This window comes from Gorilla gorilla, chromosome 2 (assembly GCF_029281585.2).
Source record: "Gorilla gorilla gorilla isolate KB3781 chromosome 2, NHGRI_mGorGor1-v2.1_pri, whole genome shotgun sequence".
NCBI lineage: Eukaryota > Metazoa > Chordata > Mammalia > Primates > Hominidae > Gorilla > Gorilla gorilla.
Window position 1 is genome coordinate 141,275,554 of NC_086017.1, and position 18,610 is coordinate 141,294,163.

The 18,610-nt window shown below is 54.1% G+C and overlaps 3 protein-coding genes across 7 annotated transcripts in view; 2 read left to right on the top strand and 1 right to left on the bottom strand.

The window, feature by feature from the left end:
* ALG1L2 (ALG1 chitobiosyldiphosphodolichol beta-mannosyltransferase like 2) overlaps window positions 1–3,985 on the top strand; it is a 24,505-nt gene extending 20,520 nt beyond the window's left edge. Inside the window, exons 5-9 of the mRNA XM_055382133.1 lie at window positions 84–194; window positions 1,717–1,831; window positions 2,838–3,002; window positions 3,593–3,735; window positions 3,936–3,985. Coding sequence (XP_055238108.1) covers window positions 84–194; window positions 1,717–1,831; window positions 2,838–3,002; window positions 3,593–3,735; window positions 3,936–3,985 — 584 coding nt within the window. The remainder of the gene's footprint in view (window positions 1–83; window positions 195–1,716; window positions 1,832–2,837; window positions 3,003–3,592; window positions 3,736–3,935) is intronic.
* On the bottom strand, window positions 3,459–17,183 carry LOC101139163 (protein-lysine N-methyltransferase EEF2KMT-like). 3 transcript variants are annotated; one of them, XM_031009733.2, is made up of 8 exons: window positions 17,028–17,183; window positions 14,823–14,885; window positions 12,846–12,926; window positions 11,167–11,268; window positions 9,814–9,947; window positions 9,389–9,654; window positions 8,412–8,561; window positions 3,459–4,978 (listed from the first exon to the last, which is right to left on the bottom strand). In XM_031009733.2, exons 1-8 carry the CDS (start codon window positions 17,121–17,123, stop codon window positions 4,878–4,880), a joined length of 993 nt encoding a protein of 330 aa, XP_030865593.2. In that variant the 5' UTR covers window positions 17,124–17,183; the 3' UTR covers window positions 3,459–4,877. The 3 variants fall into 3 exon arrangements, with proteins under 3 accessions (XP_030865593.2, XP_030865594.2, XP_063560244.1); XM_031009734.3 differs by lacking the exon at window positions 11,167–11,268 and having other exon boundaries at window positions 17,028–17,181; XM_063704174.1 differs by lacking the exons at window positions 11,167–11,268; window positions 12,846–12,926 and having other exon boundaries at window positions 17,028–17,176.
* A 553-nt stretch (window positions 17,184–17,736) lies between these two features.
* LOC115933946 (collagen alpha-4(VI) chain-like) overlaps window positions 17,737–18,610 on the top strand; it is a 151,863-nt gene continuing 150,989 nt past the window's right edge. For all 3 annotated transcript variants that reach the window (XM_063704170.1, XM_063704171.1, XM_063704172.1), the window contains exon 1: window positions 17,737–18,404. The gene's annotated coding sequence lies outside the window, so the exon portion shown is untranslated. The remainder of the gene's footprint in view (window positions 18,405–18,610) is intronic.

Consider the following 18,610-nt stretch of genomic DNA (forward strand, 5'->3'; position numbering starts at 1 on the left):
CCTAGTGGGGAGTGTCTTGGGCCTGGGGCCATGTGGCAGGGACAGAGACGGGTTCATGGCAGTGTCTGCTCTTCTCTGTGAAGGCAAAGGGCCTCTGAGGGAGTATTACAGCCGCCTCATCCACCAGAAGCATTTCCAGCACATCCAGGTCTGCATCCCCTGCCTGGAGGGCCGAGGACTACCCCCGCTTCTAGGTGAGAGGCCAGCAGGAGGCTCAGGGAGGAGGCGGGGCCTTTTGCAGGGGGAACAGGGGTGGGCGGGGTGTACTTTTTCTGAAAAGGTGGCTCTGGAGGCCACTTGGGGACAGGACCTGGGCTCTAGCTGAACTCCCAGGAGAAGGCTACTTCTTGGTGTGCCAGCCCCTCCCTGCCAGGTGGCCCCAGAGGCCCTTTACCAAGGGGTTTGAGGAAGCCACGTCCTTTCAGCCTGCCACACCCTCCATTCAGTCCTCTTCCTTCCTGCAAGAGGGCTGGGCCTGGGGTTGGGGCCACTGTTGCCCAGGTGTGGGAGGGCAGTGGCTTTGGGAGGTACAGGGACGATGAGTCAAACAGCGTCGCCTCCCCACTGAGGTGGTTCTCCTTTGCCTCCGTCTCTTTCCTCATTGATTTCTCCAAGTGGGGAGTCGTGGCTTGTTCCTGATGCGTCTCTAGAGCCACATCTTCCAGCTTCGAGTGAGCAGAGCTGTTGGAGGCTGAGGGCCTTTTCCTGGCAGGATTCTCCAGCTAGTCTTTGTTTTAGACAGTCTTGCTCCATTGCCTAGGTTGGAGTGCATGATCTCAGTTCATGCAACCTCTGCCTCCTGGGTTCAAGCGATTCTCCCACCTCAGCCTCCCGAGTAAATTACAGGAGTACAGGAGCTCTCCACAACACCTGGCTTATTTTTGTATTTTTAGTAGAGACAGGGTTTCACCATGTTGGCCAGGCTGGTCTTGAACTCCTGACCTCAAGTGATCCTCTCGCCTTGGCCTCCCTAAGTGCTGGGATTCCAGGTGTGACCCATCATGCCTGGCCCCAGCTAATCTTTAGAAATGTTTAGCTATTTGGCTTTATTTTCACACTGACAGCTGGTTTGTGGTGGGTGTGCTGTGGTTTATTATTATTATTATTATTATTTTGAGACAGAGTTTCGCTCCTGTAGCACAGGCTGGAGTGCAATGGCGCGATCTTGGCTCACTGCAACCTCTTCTTTCCCAGGTTCAAGCGATTCTCCTGCCTCAGCCTCCTGAGTAGCGGGGATTACAGGCACCTGCCATGACGCTTCGCTAATTTTGCATTTTTTTTAGTAGAGATGGGGTTTCACCATGTTGACCAGGCTGGTGTTGAACTCCTGACCTCAGATGATCCGCCTGCCTTGGCCTCTCAAAATGCTGGGATTACAGGCGGGAGGTGAACCTGGGAGGTGGAGGTTGCAGTGAGCTGAGATTGTGCCACTGCACTCCAGCCTGGGTGACAGAGTGAGACTCTGTCTCAAAACAAAACAAAACAACAACAAAAAAATCAAATTGTGGTTACGTAGAAAAAGTGTCAACTTACATTTTCAGATGTCCCAGCCAGGCCGTGTGGCTGCTTGGTCAGCTGAAGCCACTTGTGGTTGGGGATGTCGGGGGCCTTATCCAATTTTCACTCCCCTCGGGGGATGTTGCCTCACTGTGCTGGGAGGATTTGTGTTCCCAGGGCAGAGACCAGCGCTCTGACCGCACCCCTCTTGCCTAGCAGGGTCAGTGGACCTGGGTGTCTGTCTGGACACGTCCTCCAGTGGCCTGGACCTGCCCATGAAGGTGGTGGACATGTTCAGGTGCTGTTTGCCTGCGTGTGCCGTGAACTTCAAGTGGTGGGAGCAGAACCCGAATCTTTCTGCGGATAGCTTCACAGATCCACCGCTGAGGGGGAAGCAGTGCAGAGTGAGCTGCCCACAGTGAGGCCCTGCCCCTTGGTCAGTCCAGCACACACTGGAGGCCATGAGGAGGAGCCCTGCGGTTACTGTGGCTGGGCTGAGCCTCACTGAAGTAGTTGCTTCCATTTAGAGCTCATGTTATATTTAGGTTGGTACAAAAGTAATCACGGTTTTTGCCATTAAAAATGGCAATTACTTTTGCACCAACCCAGTATGAAAAAAAAGCTCCTTAAATACCAGAACTCCACTCGGGGCTTTTGCTCCTAGAGTAGAATTGGCAGGAATTGTCTGCAGGCTTACATGGTTTTCTTTCTTTCTTTCTCTCCCACCATGTCCCTTTTGGCCAAGCTCACGTGCTGGGTTTGAATCAGTTAAATGAGTGTCATGCTGTGGCCTCACTCCACCCACCATAGATGGGTGTTTGGAAGGGTGGAGTTAGAGGAGATTCTAGAAGCATTAGCCCCAGCAAAAGTTGAGCCCTTGGCCCCTGCTCAGGAGCCGGGCCCTGGATGGGATTCAGGGATGTGAGCCTCTCGTGTGAGCTGAGCTCAGGGAATGTCGGGATCAAATCTGGTGTCCTAGAAAAGTCATCTTTTATGTGCTGAACCAGTCCCCAGGGGGTTGCCTTTACTTGTTCCGTGGCCATGGAATTAAGAAAAACATGCAAAAATAATTCTTCAGTCCTTGAAGAGCATCCAGCACAGAAGGTACAAACCTTCCTTAAGGCTCTCTCCTCAAATCGGTTTGACCATTTTGATGTGCACCCCCCCAGGCCTTTATACCCTTCAGATGCCAAATCTAAGAACCACCTCCCAGAAGCCACACACCCTGTTCCATCCCCCAGCCTGGCTTGAGCGTGGGGTGGGTGGGAGCCCAGCTGGGCACCCCAGGGTTCTGGTGTCTTCTCCAGGAAACTCTCGGGCTCCCTTTGTTCTCTCTGCAGTGTACATGAGCTGGTGAAACATGAAGAAAACGGCCTGGTCTTTGAGGACTCAGAGGAACTGGCAGCTCAGCTGCAGGTAGCCATGTCTGCCACCACGCCAGGGTGGGCAGGGTTCTGGAGACTCCGCCGAGCCACGCTCCCTGATCCCTGCTTCACACAGCCAGGGTGGGACCATGTGGGGTCTGGTGGAAAAGCTAGGGAGGGAGCAGAAGTCACCGAGGCTGGCCTACTCTGCTGTCCCATTTCGGTACAGTAGGCTCGGTAAAGTTGGGACACAACCCCACCTGCCCTTTGGATTTATGGAGCTGAGACTCCACAAATGATGCTGGAGCCAGGTGGGCCAGGCTGCAGTTTAGGAAGTGATCAGGATCAGGTAGGTGCGTGGGCTAAGGGAACTTCTGGGACCAGCCTTGAAAGATGGGTGGAATTCTGCAAAGGTTACTTGTTTCTTATTGCCAAAAGTAATACATCATTCTTGTCAACAGAATGATTGGGAGGATTTTCAGTAAAGGTCCAGGTCATAAGTCATTTAGACTGGGTCCCCCAGTCTCTGTCAGAACCATGGTACTCTGTTGTGGTGTGAAAGTAGCCACAGATCATCTGTAGATTAAGGGGTGTGGCTTTGTTCCAATAAAGCTTTATTTACAAACACAGGCTGTGGGCTGGATTTGGCCTGCAGGCTGTAGTTTGTGATCCTTGATTCAGACAGTTTAGCAAGGCTGAAAAGAACACCCACACCCCCTTGTTACCCACAGATGGGTGGGACTGTGTTGGCCAGAGGACGAGAGGAGGGTGCTCACAGGAGAACGTACAGCATGTAGAGGCCGGAAGGTGCTCCAGGGCACCAAGTGTGGGAAAGTGGGACATACGGGGAAGTTTCCAGAAAGCATGATATCAAGTTGGAGGCGGAGCGCTGCTGGGGTGTGAAGGGTCTCAAGTCCAAGTGAGGGAGTTAGGGACTTGGGAGGGGTTGTTGTTGGGTCGGGGAGCTGGGGTCATCCAGGTGGTGACCTGGGATGGGGTGGGGACAGGCAATGAGGTAAGCTCTGCTCTTTAGTATCTTGCAGATGCTTTTCTCAAACTTTCCTGATCCTACAGCCAAGCTAAACCAGTTCCGGAAGAACCTGCGGGAGTCGCAGCAGCTCTGATGGGATGAGAGCTGGGTGCAGACTGTGCTCCCTTTGGTTATGGACACATAACTCCTGGGCCAGAGGCTAAAACCCCAGGGCCCCTGCTGTCCTTCCCGCAGCTTTTTCTTGGAGTCTCAGGGCAAACCCTTTCGAGCAGCACCTCCCAGTGGCCAGAAGCTGAAATGACGGCAGTCGTGCCACCTGGTGAATGACCCGGGAAGCTGTGGTTGGCCCTGATTTCTTCTTTGGAGTCTCCAAAACGCTTCCTGTCTTCTTCTGTTCTTCACGCCCCATGCCCCTGCTAGCGTATTACTGTTCTGTGACTTCCCTGTGACCTCTGCAGTACTCCTCATCCTGCATTTGGTCTCCAGGTGTCACCTTTCTGCCATGTTCCTAACACTTTGATTCCTGTCTTGAAAAAAGCACCTGCTGCACCATAAGCCCAGGGATGTGGCAGCTGCAGCGGGCTTGGCTTTGTGAGGAACCGAGTGTGTCCAGGGATGTGGCAGCTGCAGCGGGCTTGGCTTTGTGAGGAACTGAGGGTGTCCAGGGATGTGGCAGCTGCAGCGGGCTTGGCTTTGTGAGGAACCGAGTGTGTCCACGTTGGGGGAACGTCATACTTGATACACACGTTTTTATTTGCACAAAGAAAATGCTATTTTTGGAGCCAGAATTTTCATGTCTGATTTATGGTGATTTTCTTAAGAACCAGAACTGCTGGCAGAAAGGGGGCACCCACACGCTTAGATAGCCGATGTCTTATTAGAGGGCAGTTTGTGGTTCCTGATTTGGAAATTAACATTCTGCAAACATTCCAGTCCAATGAAAGTTTTATCCGCTTTCCCATATAAAAATTCTTCCCACGAGAGTGACTTGATTCTCACAATTCTGTTGGAGTCGTGTGTGAGTCCTACAGTGTGAGGTTCAGCATTGCCATCTCCAAGTACTCTCCATAGGGAAACAGTTTCTGGTCATGATGAGCTTCCGCTTCCCATCTGATCCCAGCCCAGCCTGGAAACAGAGCACGTGTTTGAGGATGGCGGTGTTTGGGGACAGGACATGAGCGTATTGTGTGGGGCTGCTAGGACAGGCCTGGCGGGGTGGGGGGGTGTCCAAGTCAGTTTACTTGGTTCACAGGTTCCCAGGCCCACCCAAGTACCTAGAATTGGCCTCCAGGAAGGGACCAGAAATCTGGTTTTGCATAGAAATGGCTAGCAGCAGGCACCATGCAGCTGTCCACTCTCTGCCCGCGTCTGCCCCAGCACTTGGCACAGCAGGACAGAAGCAGAGATCTGAACCCACATCTACCTGGCTGCTCCATCAACCCACTCTTCACAAAGCTTAGAAAGTGGCCGGGCACAGTGTCTCATGCCTGTAATCCCAACACTTTGGGAGGCCAACGCCGGTGGATCACTTGAGGTCAGGTGTTCGAGACCAGCCTGGCCAACATGGTGAAACCCCATCTCTACAAAAATACAAAAATTAGCCAGGCACGATGGCGGGTGCCTCTAATCCCAGCTACTTGGGAGGCTGAGGCGGGAGAATTGTTTGAACCCAGGAGACGGAGGTTGCAGTGAGCCGAGATTGTGCCACTGCACTCCAGCCTGAGTGATAGAGTGAGACTCCATCTCAAAACACACACACACACACACACACACACACACACACACACACACACACACACACACACACAAAGCTTAGAAGGGGCTGGTGTTTTCATAAGCACAGATGTCTGAAGAGCCTTTAGCCAGAATGATTCTTTTTTTTTTTTTTTGAGATACGATCTTGTTCTGTCACCCAGGCTGGAGTGCAGTGGCACAGTCATTGCTCACCACAGCCTCGACTCCTGGGCTCTAGCAATCCTCCCACTTCCTGAGTAGCTGGGATGACAGGTGCATGCCACCATGCCAGTATTTTTTTTATTTTGTAGAGATGGGGTCCTGAACGCATGGCCCTAAGTGATGCTCCTGCCTCAGCCTCTTTTATTATTATTTTTTGGATGGAGTTTTACTCTGTTCCCCAGGCTGGAGTGCAGTGGTGCAATCTCAGCTCACTGCAACACCTCCCAGGTTCAAGTGATTCTCCTGCCTCAGCCTCCCGAGTAGCTGGGATTATAGGCGTGCACCACCACGCCTGGCTAATTTTTGTGTTTTCAGTAGAGATGGGGTTTCACCGTGTTGCCCAGGCTGGTCTTGAACTTTTGACCTCAGGTGATCTGCTCACCTCAGCCTCCCAAAGCCTCAGCCTCTTACAGTGTTGGGATTACAGGCATGAGACACTGTGACCCGGGATGATTTTCAATCACGGTTTTTTGTTATGAGTGGAAAATGTGTATTTATAAAAATGAAGTAGTACAGACATGAACGTGTAGCAATCTCTATAATCCTGCCATCCAAGGATGGCACCTGTTAACGTGTATATCAGGGATGTCCAATCTTTTGGACTACCTGCGCTACATTGGAAGAAGAAGAATCCCCTTGGGCCACACATAAAATACACTAAAGCTAGCAATAGCTGATGAGCTAAAAGAAAAAAAAAATCACAAAAAAACCTCATATTGTTTTAAGAAATTTTACAGATTTGTGTTGGGCCACAGGTTGTACAAGCCTGCTATATATATGTTCTAGGTTTTCCCCTATAGGTATACCTATGTGAAAGTGATTATTTTGATACATTTTTTTTTTTGAGATGAAGTCTTGCTATGTTGCTCAATGTGGCCACAAACTCCTGGGCTTAAGCCATCCTCCCGCCTCAGCCTCCTGAGTAGTTGGAATATAGGTACTCATAACCACGTGTGGGTGATTATTATTAGTTTTTAAACAAAAATGGGGCTGGGCGCAGTAGCTCACGCCCATATTCCTAACACTTTGGGAGGCTGAGGCAGCAGATCACTTGAGGTCAGGAGTTCAAGATCAGTCTGGCCAACATGGAGAAACCTCAAATCTACAAAAAATACAAAAATTAGCCAGGCGTGGTAGCACGCACCTGTAGTCCCAGCTACTCAGGAGGCTGAGATGGGAGGATAGTTTGAACCTGGGAGGTGGGAGGTTGCAGTGGGCCGAGATGGCACCACTGCACTCCAGCCTGGGTAATACAAAGCCAGACTCTCTCTCAAAAAAAAAAAAAAAAAAAAAAAAAAAAAAAAAAAAAAAAAAAACGTTGGTGGGGGCTTATACTATGTGTGGTGCTTGGCACTGTTTTTTTCACTTAAAAGATATTGCAGGTTTTTTTTCACGTAAGTATCTGAAGAAAGACTTCCTTTTTTTTTTTTTTTTTTTGCTTTTTTGCTTTTTTGAGACAGGGTCTTTCTTGCTCTGTTGCCCACGCTGAAGTGCAGTGGTGAGATCAGGGCTCACTGCAGCCTCCACCTTGTGGGCTCAAGCCATCCTCCCACCTCAGCTTCCCGAGTAGCTGGGACTACAGGCGTGTGCAACCACATCTGGCTAGTTTCTGTATGTTTTGTGAAGATGGGGTCCTACTATGTGGCCCAGGTTGGTCTTGAACACCTGGGGTCAAGTAGTCCTCCTGCCTTAGCCTCCTAAAGTGCTGGGATGACAGGCCTGAGCCCCGTGCCCAGCAAGCCTCCTGTGCGAGGTTGTGCGGGACTCTGTCGTGGAACCCAGTATGTCTTCGTGTGCTGGCTTGTTTGTTGGCTCTGTAGTTAACGGGCTGCCCCACGTGGACAGGCACTGGGTCATCCGTGTCTCTGTGTGCAGGCAGAGGCTGCTGCGGGTGCATCTGTGCACATGGCTGCCAGGAGGGGCTGTGCTCAGGGGGAGCTGGGGCAGAGGCTGGTGGCAATGGGGGGCTTGGGTGTAGTGTGGAGGCACGAGAGCCAGGTGGCCGGGCTGCAGTCTGCGGGAGCTCGGGGGTCGCTTGGCCTCTGTGTGTCCTAGTGTTTTTGTCGGTGAGATGGGACAATGACAGAACACCCTCACAGGTGCTGGGGGCTGACCAATGTCAGGTCTCAGGACAGTGGCTGGCCCACTACGGGGCCAGTTCCCCTTCTCTATAGTCACCCTGCTCATCTTCCATCAACTGGGTGCTCAGGACAGTGGTGTGGTGGATCCGCCTGTACAGCCTGTGCTCCAGCATCCTGCAGGCCACAGCTGTGTCCAGCCCTGACCCCGACTGCCCCTCCTGCCACCTCCATTTTATAGATGAGGAAACCGAGGCCCAAGGGCTTAGGGAAACCTGCTCTGAAGCACATAGTAGGGCTGCTGGGCTCAGACCCTCCCTCCCTGTGCTGAGCTGCCCTCCTCCTGCCGCAAGCCCCCCACGCCCCAAGCCCACCCTGCTCACCGGCCTCTGCCCGAGTTCCCCGCGTGGTGTGGGAGTGTGGGGCATCCTAGCTTTTTGCTGGCGCCCAGTTCTTTCACTTCCACTGGAGTCCTGCAGGGACAGCTTGGGGACCATGCAGGCCCGGGTGGGCGTGGGGGCTCACCTAGCTCGGTGGTGAACAGCTGGCATGTCTCTGGGTTGCGGACGGTAAAGGCCATGTAGACCTCAGGAGCCCACTGGTGCTCCCGGCAGGCAGCCAGCCTCCACAGGACCCCGACCAGCGACACGATGGCTTCTGGGCAATACAGCACGTCTACGGTGAAAGCTTCAGGTTACTGAAAGGGACAAGTGGAAAGTTCCAGTTCATGCTGACCTCAGCAGCAGGGTGAGGCCAGAGAGGCAGCGGTCATATGAGACTATTAGATGCCATTTGACCATTTGGGCCATTAGATGGAAGGGCAATTACTTGGGTGAAAAAGGAGAACCCTTAGTAGAGAAAGCTGCAAAAGACCGAAGCAAAAGAAAAAAATCTCCAGACTCACTGGTGTTCCTTAAAAAACCAGCTCTGGTTCTCGGCCTATCTAGAGGGCTTTGAATGACAGAAAGCCTGACCCTGCCGTAAGCTTCGTGTTTCAGGTGTCTGCCGATTGGTCTGCTGGCTTGCAGGGGTGGGCCTGTGTCCCTGGCCACCGCTGGACCTGTGGTTTTCAGGGCTGGGACCCAGGACCACAGGCAGAGCTCTGTTCGACCAGAGAGGGGACTGAGTGTGCTGGCAGGGGTGAGGGGTTTTTGGTGGCCCAGCCAAACACCACCTTCTCTCAAGGGCCCTGTCCTCATCCCAGAAGTGGTTGTTTTCCTCTTGTGGTCTCTGAAGGACACAGGGCATGGCTCTGGAACAGAGCCATGTGGTGACGACTGTAACGGAAGTATGCCTGTCTCCAACAAGAGGGCTGTGGCTTGAAAGTCACCTTAAGAGGCACCCCTGTCCTTTGATATCACCCTGGAGGCCCGGAGTAACTCTTCTGGAAGCCCCATCATGTCCATGCCCGACAGCGTCCATTGTTCCCTTTTCCCAGAGCCAAGAGCTGGGTAGAGCTGCAAGGACACCACCTGCACAGGATGCCCTGGGCTGGGCATTACCTGCTGCAATGACAACATCTGGCTGGAAGGCAGAGAGCTGATGGACCGTCGCTACATCCCAGTCCAGCTGGGCCACTGTCACCCTGGGGCTATCTAAGTTGGCAGTGATGTCTGCCTCTAATGAGAGGCCATTGAGAAGGACATTCCCTCGGAGCTGCTCGAGGACCCGGCTGTGACAGTCGCTGAAGATGTATGCCCGGGGGTGGCACATCTTGCAGATGGACAGGCCTGTAAGGCCGGCGCCACTGCTAAGCTCTAGGACAGTCCTGGCGGGAGGAAAGGGGGCTGTGTCTTCGACTGCACCAGGGTAAGCCTGCCTCGGTGCCCTGCCCTGTGCCCCGAGGTCACCTGCTAGTGAAGGCTGCCGGGTTCTCAATGACCCATTCTGCAAGGTAGACGGCGGCTGCCCTGTGCCCCGAGGTCACCTGTTAGTGAAGGCTGCCGGGTTCTCGATGGCACATTCTGCAAGGTAGTGGGCGGCATCCCATGTGACCAGGCCTGTGGTACCGTGGGAGATGATGGCTGTGCTCTCGGAGAGTGTGACTGAGCCTTCCGAGGGCTGCACCAAGAGAGGGTGAGACAGTAAGTCCAGCAATCAGAAAACAAGTGGCTTAGAAGACAAGTAGCCATCCACCACATGGCTGAATAAACCATGACAGGACCAATCGCCACTCAGCAATGAGAAGCAGCTAACTGTTGACATACCAACAGCTTGCACGGGCCTCAAGGGTGTCACGCGGCATGAAAGACACTCATCTCAGGCCACACAGGATTCCATTCATCGAACATTCCTGAGACAACGGAATTCTGGTGATGGAACACAGGTCAGTGGTGGCCAGGGGCCAGGTGTGGCTATGAAGGGGTGGCTGCCTTGTGATGATTCAATATGCTATGTGTTTCCTTTGTGGTTTTCTGTATCTATGTTTTATCTTACTTTTTTTTTGAGCTCTGTCACCCAGGCTGGAGTCAGTGGCACGATCTTGGCTCACTGCAACCTCTGCCTCCTGGGTTCAAGCAATCCTCCTGCCTCAGCTGCCCAAGTAGCTGCGACTACAGGCGTGTGCCACCATGTCCGGCTAATTTTTGTACTTTTTTTTGAGACAAAGATTTGCTCTCGTTTCCGAGGCCAGGGTGCAATAGCGCGATCTTGGCTCACTACAACCTCCACCTCCTGGGTTCAAGAGATTCTCCTGCCTCAGCCTCCCGAGTAGCTGGGATTACAGGCGCCCACTACCACACCCCATTAATTTTTGTATTTTTAGTAAAGATGGAGTTTCACCATGTTGGCCAAGGTGGTCTCAAACTCCTGACCTCAGGTGATTCCCCCGCCTCAGCCTCCCAAAATGCTGGGATTACAGGCATGAGCCACCACGCCTGGTCTAATTTTTGTATTTTTAGTAGAGATAGGGTTTCTCCATATTGGCCAGGCTGGTCTCCAACTGCTGACCTCAGATCCATCTGCCTCGACCTCCCAATGTGCTGGGATTACAGGCGTGAGCCACCATGTCCACTCTTTGAGGACTGGGCACCAGGTCCTTGTGAAGCAGGTAGTGTGTGTCACCTATTGGACAAATGCCCAACAACCCCACGAGACTGCTGTTGTTGTTGAAGTGCTTGATTTACAGACAGGGAAACTGAGGCTAAAGAAGGTTAACGGACCTCATGTCTAAGACTGCAGAATGGGTGAGTCAGGATTTGAACCCACACCCACGTTTTCACTTTGTCTGTGCAGGAAGGGTATCTGGGCTGTGAGGGGGAGGAGGGTGCCCTTCTCATACCAGCAAATAGCTCCAGTGGCCCTGGGTGGACTCCTTGGCCATCAGGGTCTCTGCCAGCACCTTGTACAGCTCGTCCAAAGGCTCCATGTGGACAGCCTCATGCTGGGGGCAGACAGAGTGAGAGCTTGTTTGCTTTCGTTCTAATCTGTAAAAATGGCCAGATGATTTTCACCAAGTTTGGAGGGGAGATTCGGGATGGAATGGTGTAATACCGGCCAGCTGGCATATAAAATATTCACTTCGTTGGGCGTGGTGGTGTGTGCCGAATAGTCCCAGCTAATCTAGAGGCTGACATGGGAGGACTGCTTGAGCCCAGGAGTTCGAGGACAGCCTGGGCAAGAGACCTTGTCTCTAAAAAAAATTTCACTTGGTAGGGCAACCTGGATGGGAGGGCCTTCAACAAGAGGTGTTGAGAGGGTAGGGTTAGGTGTAGTCTAGGGCAGGAAACAAGGATTCCGTGAGAGCTGCCACGTGACCATGACAGAGAGCTCTGTGTTTGGATCAAACAGAGAGGAGGAAAACAAAAGGTGCTTTTAAATGAGCCCAGGCAAAACTGTGAGGGCGGCCCATGCTGCAGGCTGTGGCTGTCAGCAGGCTGCTTCTCCACAGCTGGTCCCGTCCTAGGATTCACAGGGCAACAGCAGGGTACACTGGGTGACTGCTGCCCTCTCCTTGTGGCACAGGGGAGACCTGCTGGTGAACACAGATGCACGCTTTTGGGGAGGACTAGGGAGAAAGCAGGTATTGGAGAAGCAGGGGATTGTTTATTTGCTAAAAGTGTGGCCCTTTCACGCAGCAGGTCTGCTACTGTCTACTAAGGAACGGCCTCTCGACATCCTCATGTCAAACCCTGCATGTTCGGGCCCATCTTTAAAATCCATCCTAGGCCAGGTGTGGTGGCTCATGCCAGTAATCCCAGCACTTTGGGAGGCCAAGGCAGGCGGATCACCTGAGGTCAGGAGATCGAGACCAGCCTGGCCAACATGGTGAAACTCTGTCTCTACTAAAAATACAAAAATTAGCCGGGCATGGTGGTGTGTGTCTGTAGTCCCAGCTTCTTAGGCACGAGAGTTGCTTGAACCCAGGAGGTAGAGGTTTCAGTGAGCCGAGATTGTGCCACGGTAATCCAGCCTGGGCACCACAGTGAGACTGTCTCAAAAAACTAAATAAATAAGTAAAAAACAAAATCCATCCTGATCAGTCAGGAAAGAGCTCATTCCAGCAGGATCAATGCAGAGAATTCACCAGAGGAACTAGTTCCAAAGGTATGGCAAGAGCTAAATCTTCCAACAGGGGCCTGTGGGGCAACCCAGAGACAGACAAGAGCAGGAAACTCCAAACCCTTCGGCGGGCAGGACAGAGGGTGTGGATGAGGGTTCCAGTGCTGTGGGCTGGACCAGCCTGGTAGGAATGAGAATTCATATTCTAGGAGCTGGGGCCCCAGAGAAGCAGCTGCTGTGGAAATCCCAGGAGGCAGAGTGAGGGAGAGACGCTGGCCTCCCCTTCTTCCCGCTCTGCACTGTCTCCCATGGGTCACACTCAGCTGCAGCCAGTTGCCTGGGGAGGCCCCTGCTATGCTGGGGTTTGCAAAGCAGGCCCAGGGCCTGGGAAGGACGGGGGCTCCAGCACGCAGGTGGCTATGCTGTCCAGCTACTGGGCGGACACTGCCCATTGCTGACCTTTTTGATGAGTTCTGAGAGAAAGCACCGGGCACACTTGACTGATGGCGGGTGCTTCACACACACAGGATGCTTCACAGTCTACAGCAAAGGACAGAACGTTGGTTGCTCGAGAGCCCATCTTAAGTCTCCTATGAGCTTCAAGCCAACACAGCAGAGGGCAAACTCCAGGCTACCTGATCCCTCAGCAAAGGTGTAGATGGACACGGAGTTCTGGCCCCACGCATCTGAAGTTTGTTTTAAGATATAAGCCGTTTCCTAAAGATGCTTCCACTGCAGTGGCACAGGATATGGCAGCATTTCTAATGCCCATTCTGAGCAGGAACACAGGGCATGTGGGCCCAAACCACCTCCCTCCCAGGGGAGCCAGTGTGAACCAGGGCTTGGAGTAAGGACAGTCGCCAACTGTCTGGCTCTATGGAAGAGGCGGGAAGGCCCACTCGGCAACTGCTCTCTTGGAGCGTGTGTCCCTGGGGACAGGATGGAGGGTAGGGGACGCTCAGGGTGACACTCCAGCTAAAGCCGAGAGAAGCCAAGTGCAGGATGAGCAAGTTCCAGGCAGTGGGAACAGCCTGTGCAAGCTCTGAGGTGGCCACGGGCTGGCACTTGGAAAGGAGGGCAGAGGGACTGGTGCAGCAGGAGTGGGGATGGTGGGAAAACAGGAGCCTGGAGGGAGAGGAAGGAGACAGTCCGCAGGGCCTGCTGGCTGGGAGGGATGCAGATTCTGCCCAAGGGCAGCAAAGTACCCCACGCAATACACAGGCTCTTCATGCTGGTGCTGGTTTTACATTTTTTCTGACACAGTCTCTCTCTGTTGCCCAGGCTGGAGTGCAGTGGCCCAATCTTGGCTGACCGCAGCCTCCGCCTCCTGGGTTCAAGCGATTCTCCTGCCTCAGCCTCCCAAGTAGCTGGGACTATAGGCATGCACCACCACGCCCAGCTAATTTTTTTTATTTTTAGTAGAGATGGGTTTTTGCCATGTTGGCTAGGCTGGTCTTGAACTCCTGACCTTAGGTGATCCGTCCACCTCAGCCTCCCAATGTCCTGGGATTACAGGTGTGAACCAGTGCACCCAGCCTTGTGCTGGGTTTTAAAGCAGCTCTCCCTACATTTCATGCTTCACCACCTACGAGAGTGAGGCTCAGGGTGAAACTCAGAGCAGGGTGCGAGATAACTTCAGGTATCTCCATGCTCGAAGCCCTGACCTACTGTATTGCCCCGAAAGTCTTCCCTGCTGTCGCTGCATCTTTTCCAAGTGGATCATCTTGGTTCACCTCTAGCACAGGAATTCTTCACCGGGGCTCCTAGGATGGGCTGGGTGGGTGGGGGTGGAGGATGTCTGCCTCCCCTGAGTTTGTATGGAAAATGTATTCTTCTGGTGCACTTCTTTCTGGGAGGGAGTCTATTGCTTTGTCTTTTCTGAAGGGCTCATGGCCCTTCGAAGGTGAAGACCCAGGATGCAGGGTGATCTCCACTTGGCCCTCAAGGCCAAGGTCAGGCTGTGGCTGGGTCGGGTGGACAGCATCCTGGCTGTCACCTGCATGCAGATGCACTTGAGTCCAAACCCCACCCTGGGCAAAGCAAGGGCCCATTTAGGTCTAGAGGAGACAGGAGTGGGCAGGACAGGCCTCAGGAATGCAAAAAAGAAAGTCTCTGAGCATCTACCAAATGCTAGAAGCTGTTTTGCACCTGTCATCTCTGTTTTTGCTGAGGATGGTTTAAAAAACATTCCCTAGATTTCCCCCCTCATGCAGATTTTTGTATATTCTGATGTCTTTGTCTAAGTCTTAGATAGAAAAAGAAAGCGCAGGAGCTGTCGGAGGTGCTGACACCCACCTGCAGTGCTGACTCAATGGTTTTGTTCTTTGAACAGGGGTGTTTTTAAAGGGTACAAGCACACCTGTGGTTCTTCTCTCAGGTCTTCCGGAGAGATTCAGGAAGCAGGGTCATGAGTCCCAGGGACTCTGGAATTCTTACCTTCTGCAAAATATCCCGCAGCAGCTCAGAATCTGATGAGTCTCTTAACTTTGCTTCTAAGCTCTGTGTGGACGGGAGAGAGAGAACTCTCAAGGGTGCATTCACAGGAACATTAAAACACCCAATAGAATGTGTTGGCAAAGCGCTATGTGATCCCTCCCTGGGGACATGGAGCCAGTTGGAAGTGGAAGCCACAGCGGCTGAAAGCCTGACCTTCAGATGTCGCAGGGTGCACCTGGATGAGTCACAGGAAGAAGGCTGACGCTTGGCCACATTAGTCCTGGCTACTTAGCGGCCACGTGGGTCATGGGCCAGCTCCGTGGTTGCACTGGTCAGCCAGGAATTACCAGGGCAGCCATGGCACCAAGGTTTGATGGGCTTGCCATGTGAGTTTAAGTGGAAATGCAGAATGTGCCCATACCAGCCTGGGTTACATTGTCCTCTTACAGTGGCCTCAAGTCCAGCAGCAAGCTTTGGCTCCCGAGTTAGGCAGACTGTCCCGGCTGGTATGTGACACATGGCAAGGCACTTCATTGCTTCAGAGCTCCTTCCATGCCATAAAAAGCCCTACAAGACCTGGTCCTAATCCCTCTCTCTGGCCTGTTCTCCCTCACCCCTGGCCCACACTGCTCACTCCACTCCAGCCACACTGGCTGCCTTGCTGTTGTTCCTCAACCACAGCTGGCTTGTTTCCACCACAGGGCCTTTGCATATCCTGTTCCCCAAACCCTTCCCATGGCTGGCTGCTTCACCACTCAGGCCCCAGTTCAAATGCCACATCTTTGGGAAAGGCTTCCCTGATTCCCCGACTTTGGTGACTCTTCTTCCCAGTTGCTCCATTCACCATTCCCCTGTTTTCTTGGCTTTAAAGCCACTCTCATCTGGTCTTTTCTTGTTTATTCATTTATTTGTTTATTCTCTGGCTCTCGCATGCAAGCAGAGCCTCATCTATCATGGGTACTGCTGATCCATGGTGCTTGGCTCACGGAAGGCATTTATTAAACATTTTGAGACTGAATAAAAACACTAGCTAACACCGACATGCATTTGCCATGAGCCAGGCACTGATCCACAGGCTTTTGTACTCAACGCTGACAACAACCCTAAGAGGTAGGTCATTATATCAACCATTTTATTAATAAGAAAACAACAGCACAGAGAGATGCAGTCACTTGCCCAAGGTCACACAGGGCCAGGGGTTGGGCCAGGATTCGAAGCAGGCAGGCTGTCTCCTGGGTCTGAACTCTCAACTACTACACCCTAATCAAACAATCCTTCTGGTCAAATGTGAGTGATAGTAATAGTACCCACCTCGTGGGTGTTGATGGTGAGCCCAAGTTAGCATTCAGCGTGGGCATGTGAACAATTATAGTCAATATTGAATGGAGACCTATGATGCTTTTATGAAGGTTTCTATTTTGGGTTAAAAATGCACAAATTTCTCCTGACCAGAAATGATCTCTGAGTGCTAAATATTTCATGTCAATGGAATAACGCAAATGATTAAGCAACACCCCATAAAATGGGGCAGACCCAGGGAGGAATATATAACCAAACTGACTCATCCCAGTGAGCTCACTGCACATGAATTACAAATGGAGCGGGGTGCATTAAGCCCCTCTGCTGGCAGAAGGGAGGCTGCTGCCTGCCATGCGCCTGTGCTGAGAATGGCAGGTCCCCAGGGAGAGGAGAGGCCACCCCCTTCTCTGTCTCTTCCATCACAGGCGTGAAAGCCTCAGCGCATGAGCTGATTCTGTGCAGTCCTCGACATACAGATGAGAACGCTGAGGCCCGAGGGACAGCCTTTGACCTGGTCACCGCGCTCAGGAGGAGGTCGTTACCCTCGGGCTTGAGGGCGCTGACTTTTTAGAATGGGCGAGGGCAGCTGTGTCCCAGTGACCAGAACGCTTACTGCCTTTAAAAAGTCATGAAAATGATCGTGAACTGTACCCCACACCGAGCACGCGTCTGCCCCCCAAGACTGTGGAGACGCCCCCAGCTTCCGCCGCCAGCTCGCGGGGCAGGAGGGGTGAGAGCAACTCTGGCCAGGCCCCAGGGACGGGGACCGGGTCTCCTGGCCCTGACCGGGGAGAGCCCAGGAACTCACGTGGCAGGAGCGCCGGGGGTTTCAGCACGGAGACCCATCCCGTCTGCCCCTGGACTTCTGCGAGCCCCGCAGGCCTCCCCGCTCGCCCCGCCGCCCACCTGCCAGGGGAAGCAGCGCAGTGTGCGCGCTGCTAGGAAGCGGCGCTCGAAACTCTGCAGCAAGAGTTTGGTACCCGCGTTCTCCTCCGGCGCCATGACGTGGGCGGGGCCGCAGCGTTGCCAGGAGACCAGGCGGAAGCCGGGCCTGGACTGAAAAGGGGGCGGGCCCAGGGTAGTGCGCGGGAGCAGAGAGGGGGCGGGGCCTGGGGGTAGGGTCAGGAGGAGCGTCCTGGGGGCGGACGCTAGGGCGGGGCCAAGATGAGCTTAGGAGGGCGGGGCCTGGGGTGGGGCCAGGATGAGCGTCATGACGGCGAGGCCTGGGGTAGGGCCAGGATTAACGTCGTTGGGGCAGGTCCTGGGTAGAGTCCAGGTTGGCGGGTCCTGGGGCGGGGCCAGGATAGGGCGATCCTGGAAGCCGGGCTTTGGAAGCGTCCAGGTTGGTGGCGTTCTGGAGGCGGTGCCTTGCGTGAGGGCAGGATAAGAGTCCTGGAGGCGGGCATTAGGGCGGGGATAAACGCCATTGGGTTCAGGAGGCGGGACTTGGAGCAGAGCCCAGGAGACAGGTCCTAGGGCGGGGCTAAGGCCAGACCCAGAGAAGGGCTCAGGAGGCGGGGCCGGGGCGGGGCGTTGACTATGTAGTAGCACATGGCCAGGCGGTGCGCGGACTCTGGGAGGCGGAGCTTAGGACGGGCCCACGTGGGGAGGGGCCCAGGGTCCGGGAGGCGGGGCCGAGTCCGGGCTGCGGGCTGCGCTCAGGAGGCGGGCCCTGGGAGGCGGAGCTTAGGGAGGGGCCGGTGTCGGGAGGGACCCAGTGACTGGGAGGCCGGTCGGGGCTGGGCTCAGGGGCCGAGACCTAGCTGGGCTTGGTGCGGGGCCGAGACGGAGCGAGGGGTCCAGGGTGTGGGAAACGGGGAGGGGTTTGAGGAGGGGATCGGAATGTGGCTCAAGTTCGGGAGGCGTTACCTGCGGAGGGTTGGAGGCAGGTCCAGGAGCGAGCCCACGGTCTGCCGACGCGGGGCCAGGGGCGGGCCCCAGGATCCGGAGCTTCGGGCGGGGCCGAGTCCGGGTTTGGGGCCCGGGAGGCGGGGCCAGTTAGGGCGAGGGTCCCTGGGATCGTCAGGTCAGGCCTTGGGCTAACGTAGGCACTCGCAGTTCCTCCGCCTTCAGGAAGGTCTTTTTAGCAGGGGCCTTACGGGTGCGCGCTTCGGTCCTGGAGGCCTTATGCTAGCCTCCTCTCCATCAGCGCCACCCGTCTGGGGCCCGAAAGGAGGGAGCTTTCCGTCTGTCCCCCAGCCTTTGGACTGTCACCAAACAAGCCATTCGTTCACCAAATACTTATTAAGCGCCTACCATGTGCCTGACAACGGAGACGTAACGGTGAGAAAAACTAGGTGTTGTCCAGGCCCTCCAGGGGCTCAGGGGCTCGTGGAAGAAGTGGACATTGAAGTATTTATCACACAAATGAGTGTAAAAGTACAATAGCGATATCTGCCACGAAGGTGAGCAGACAGAGCTAGCGGGGCTTGCAGGAGGAGTTTTGATCTTGCAGGGACAGGAAGGAGGAGTTAGCTCCTGCGGGGTGG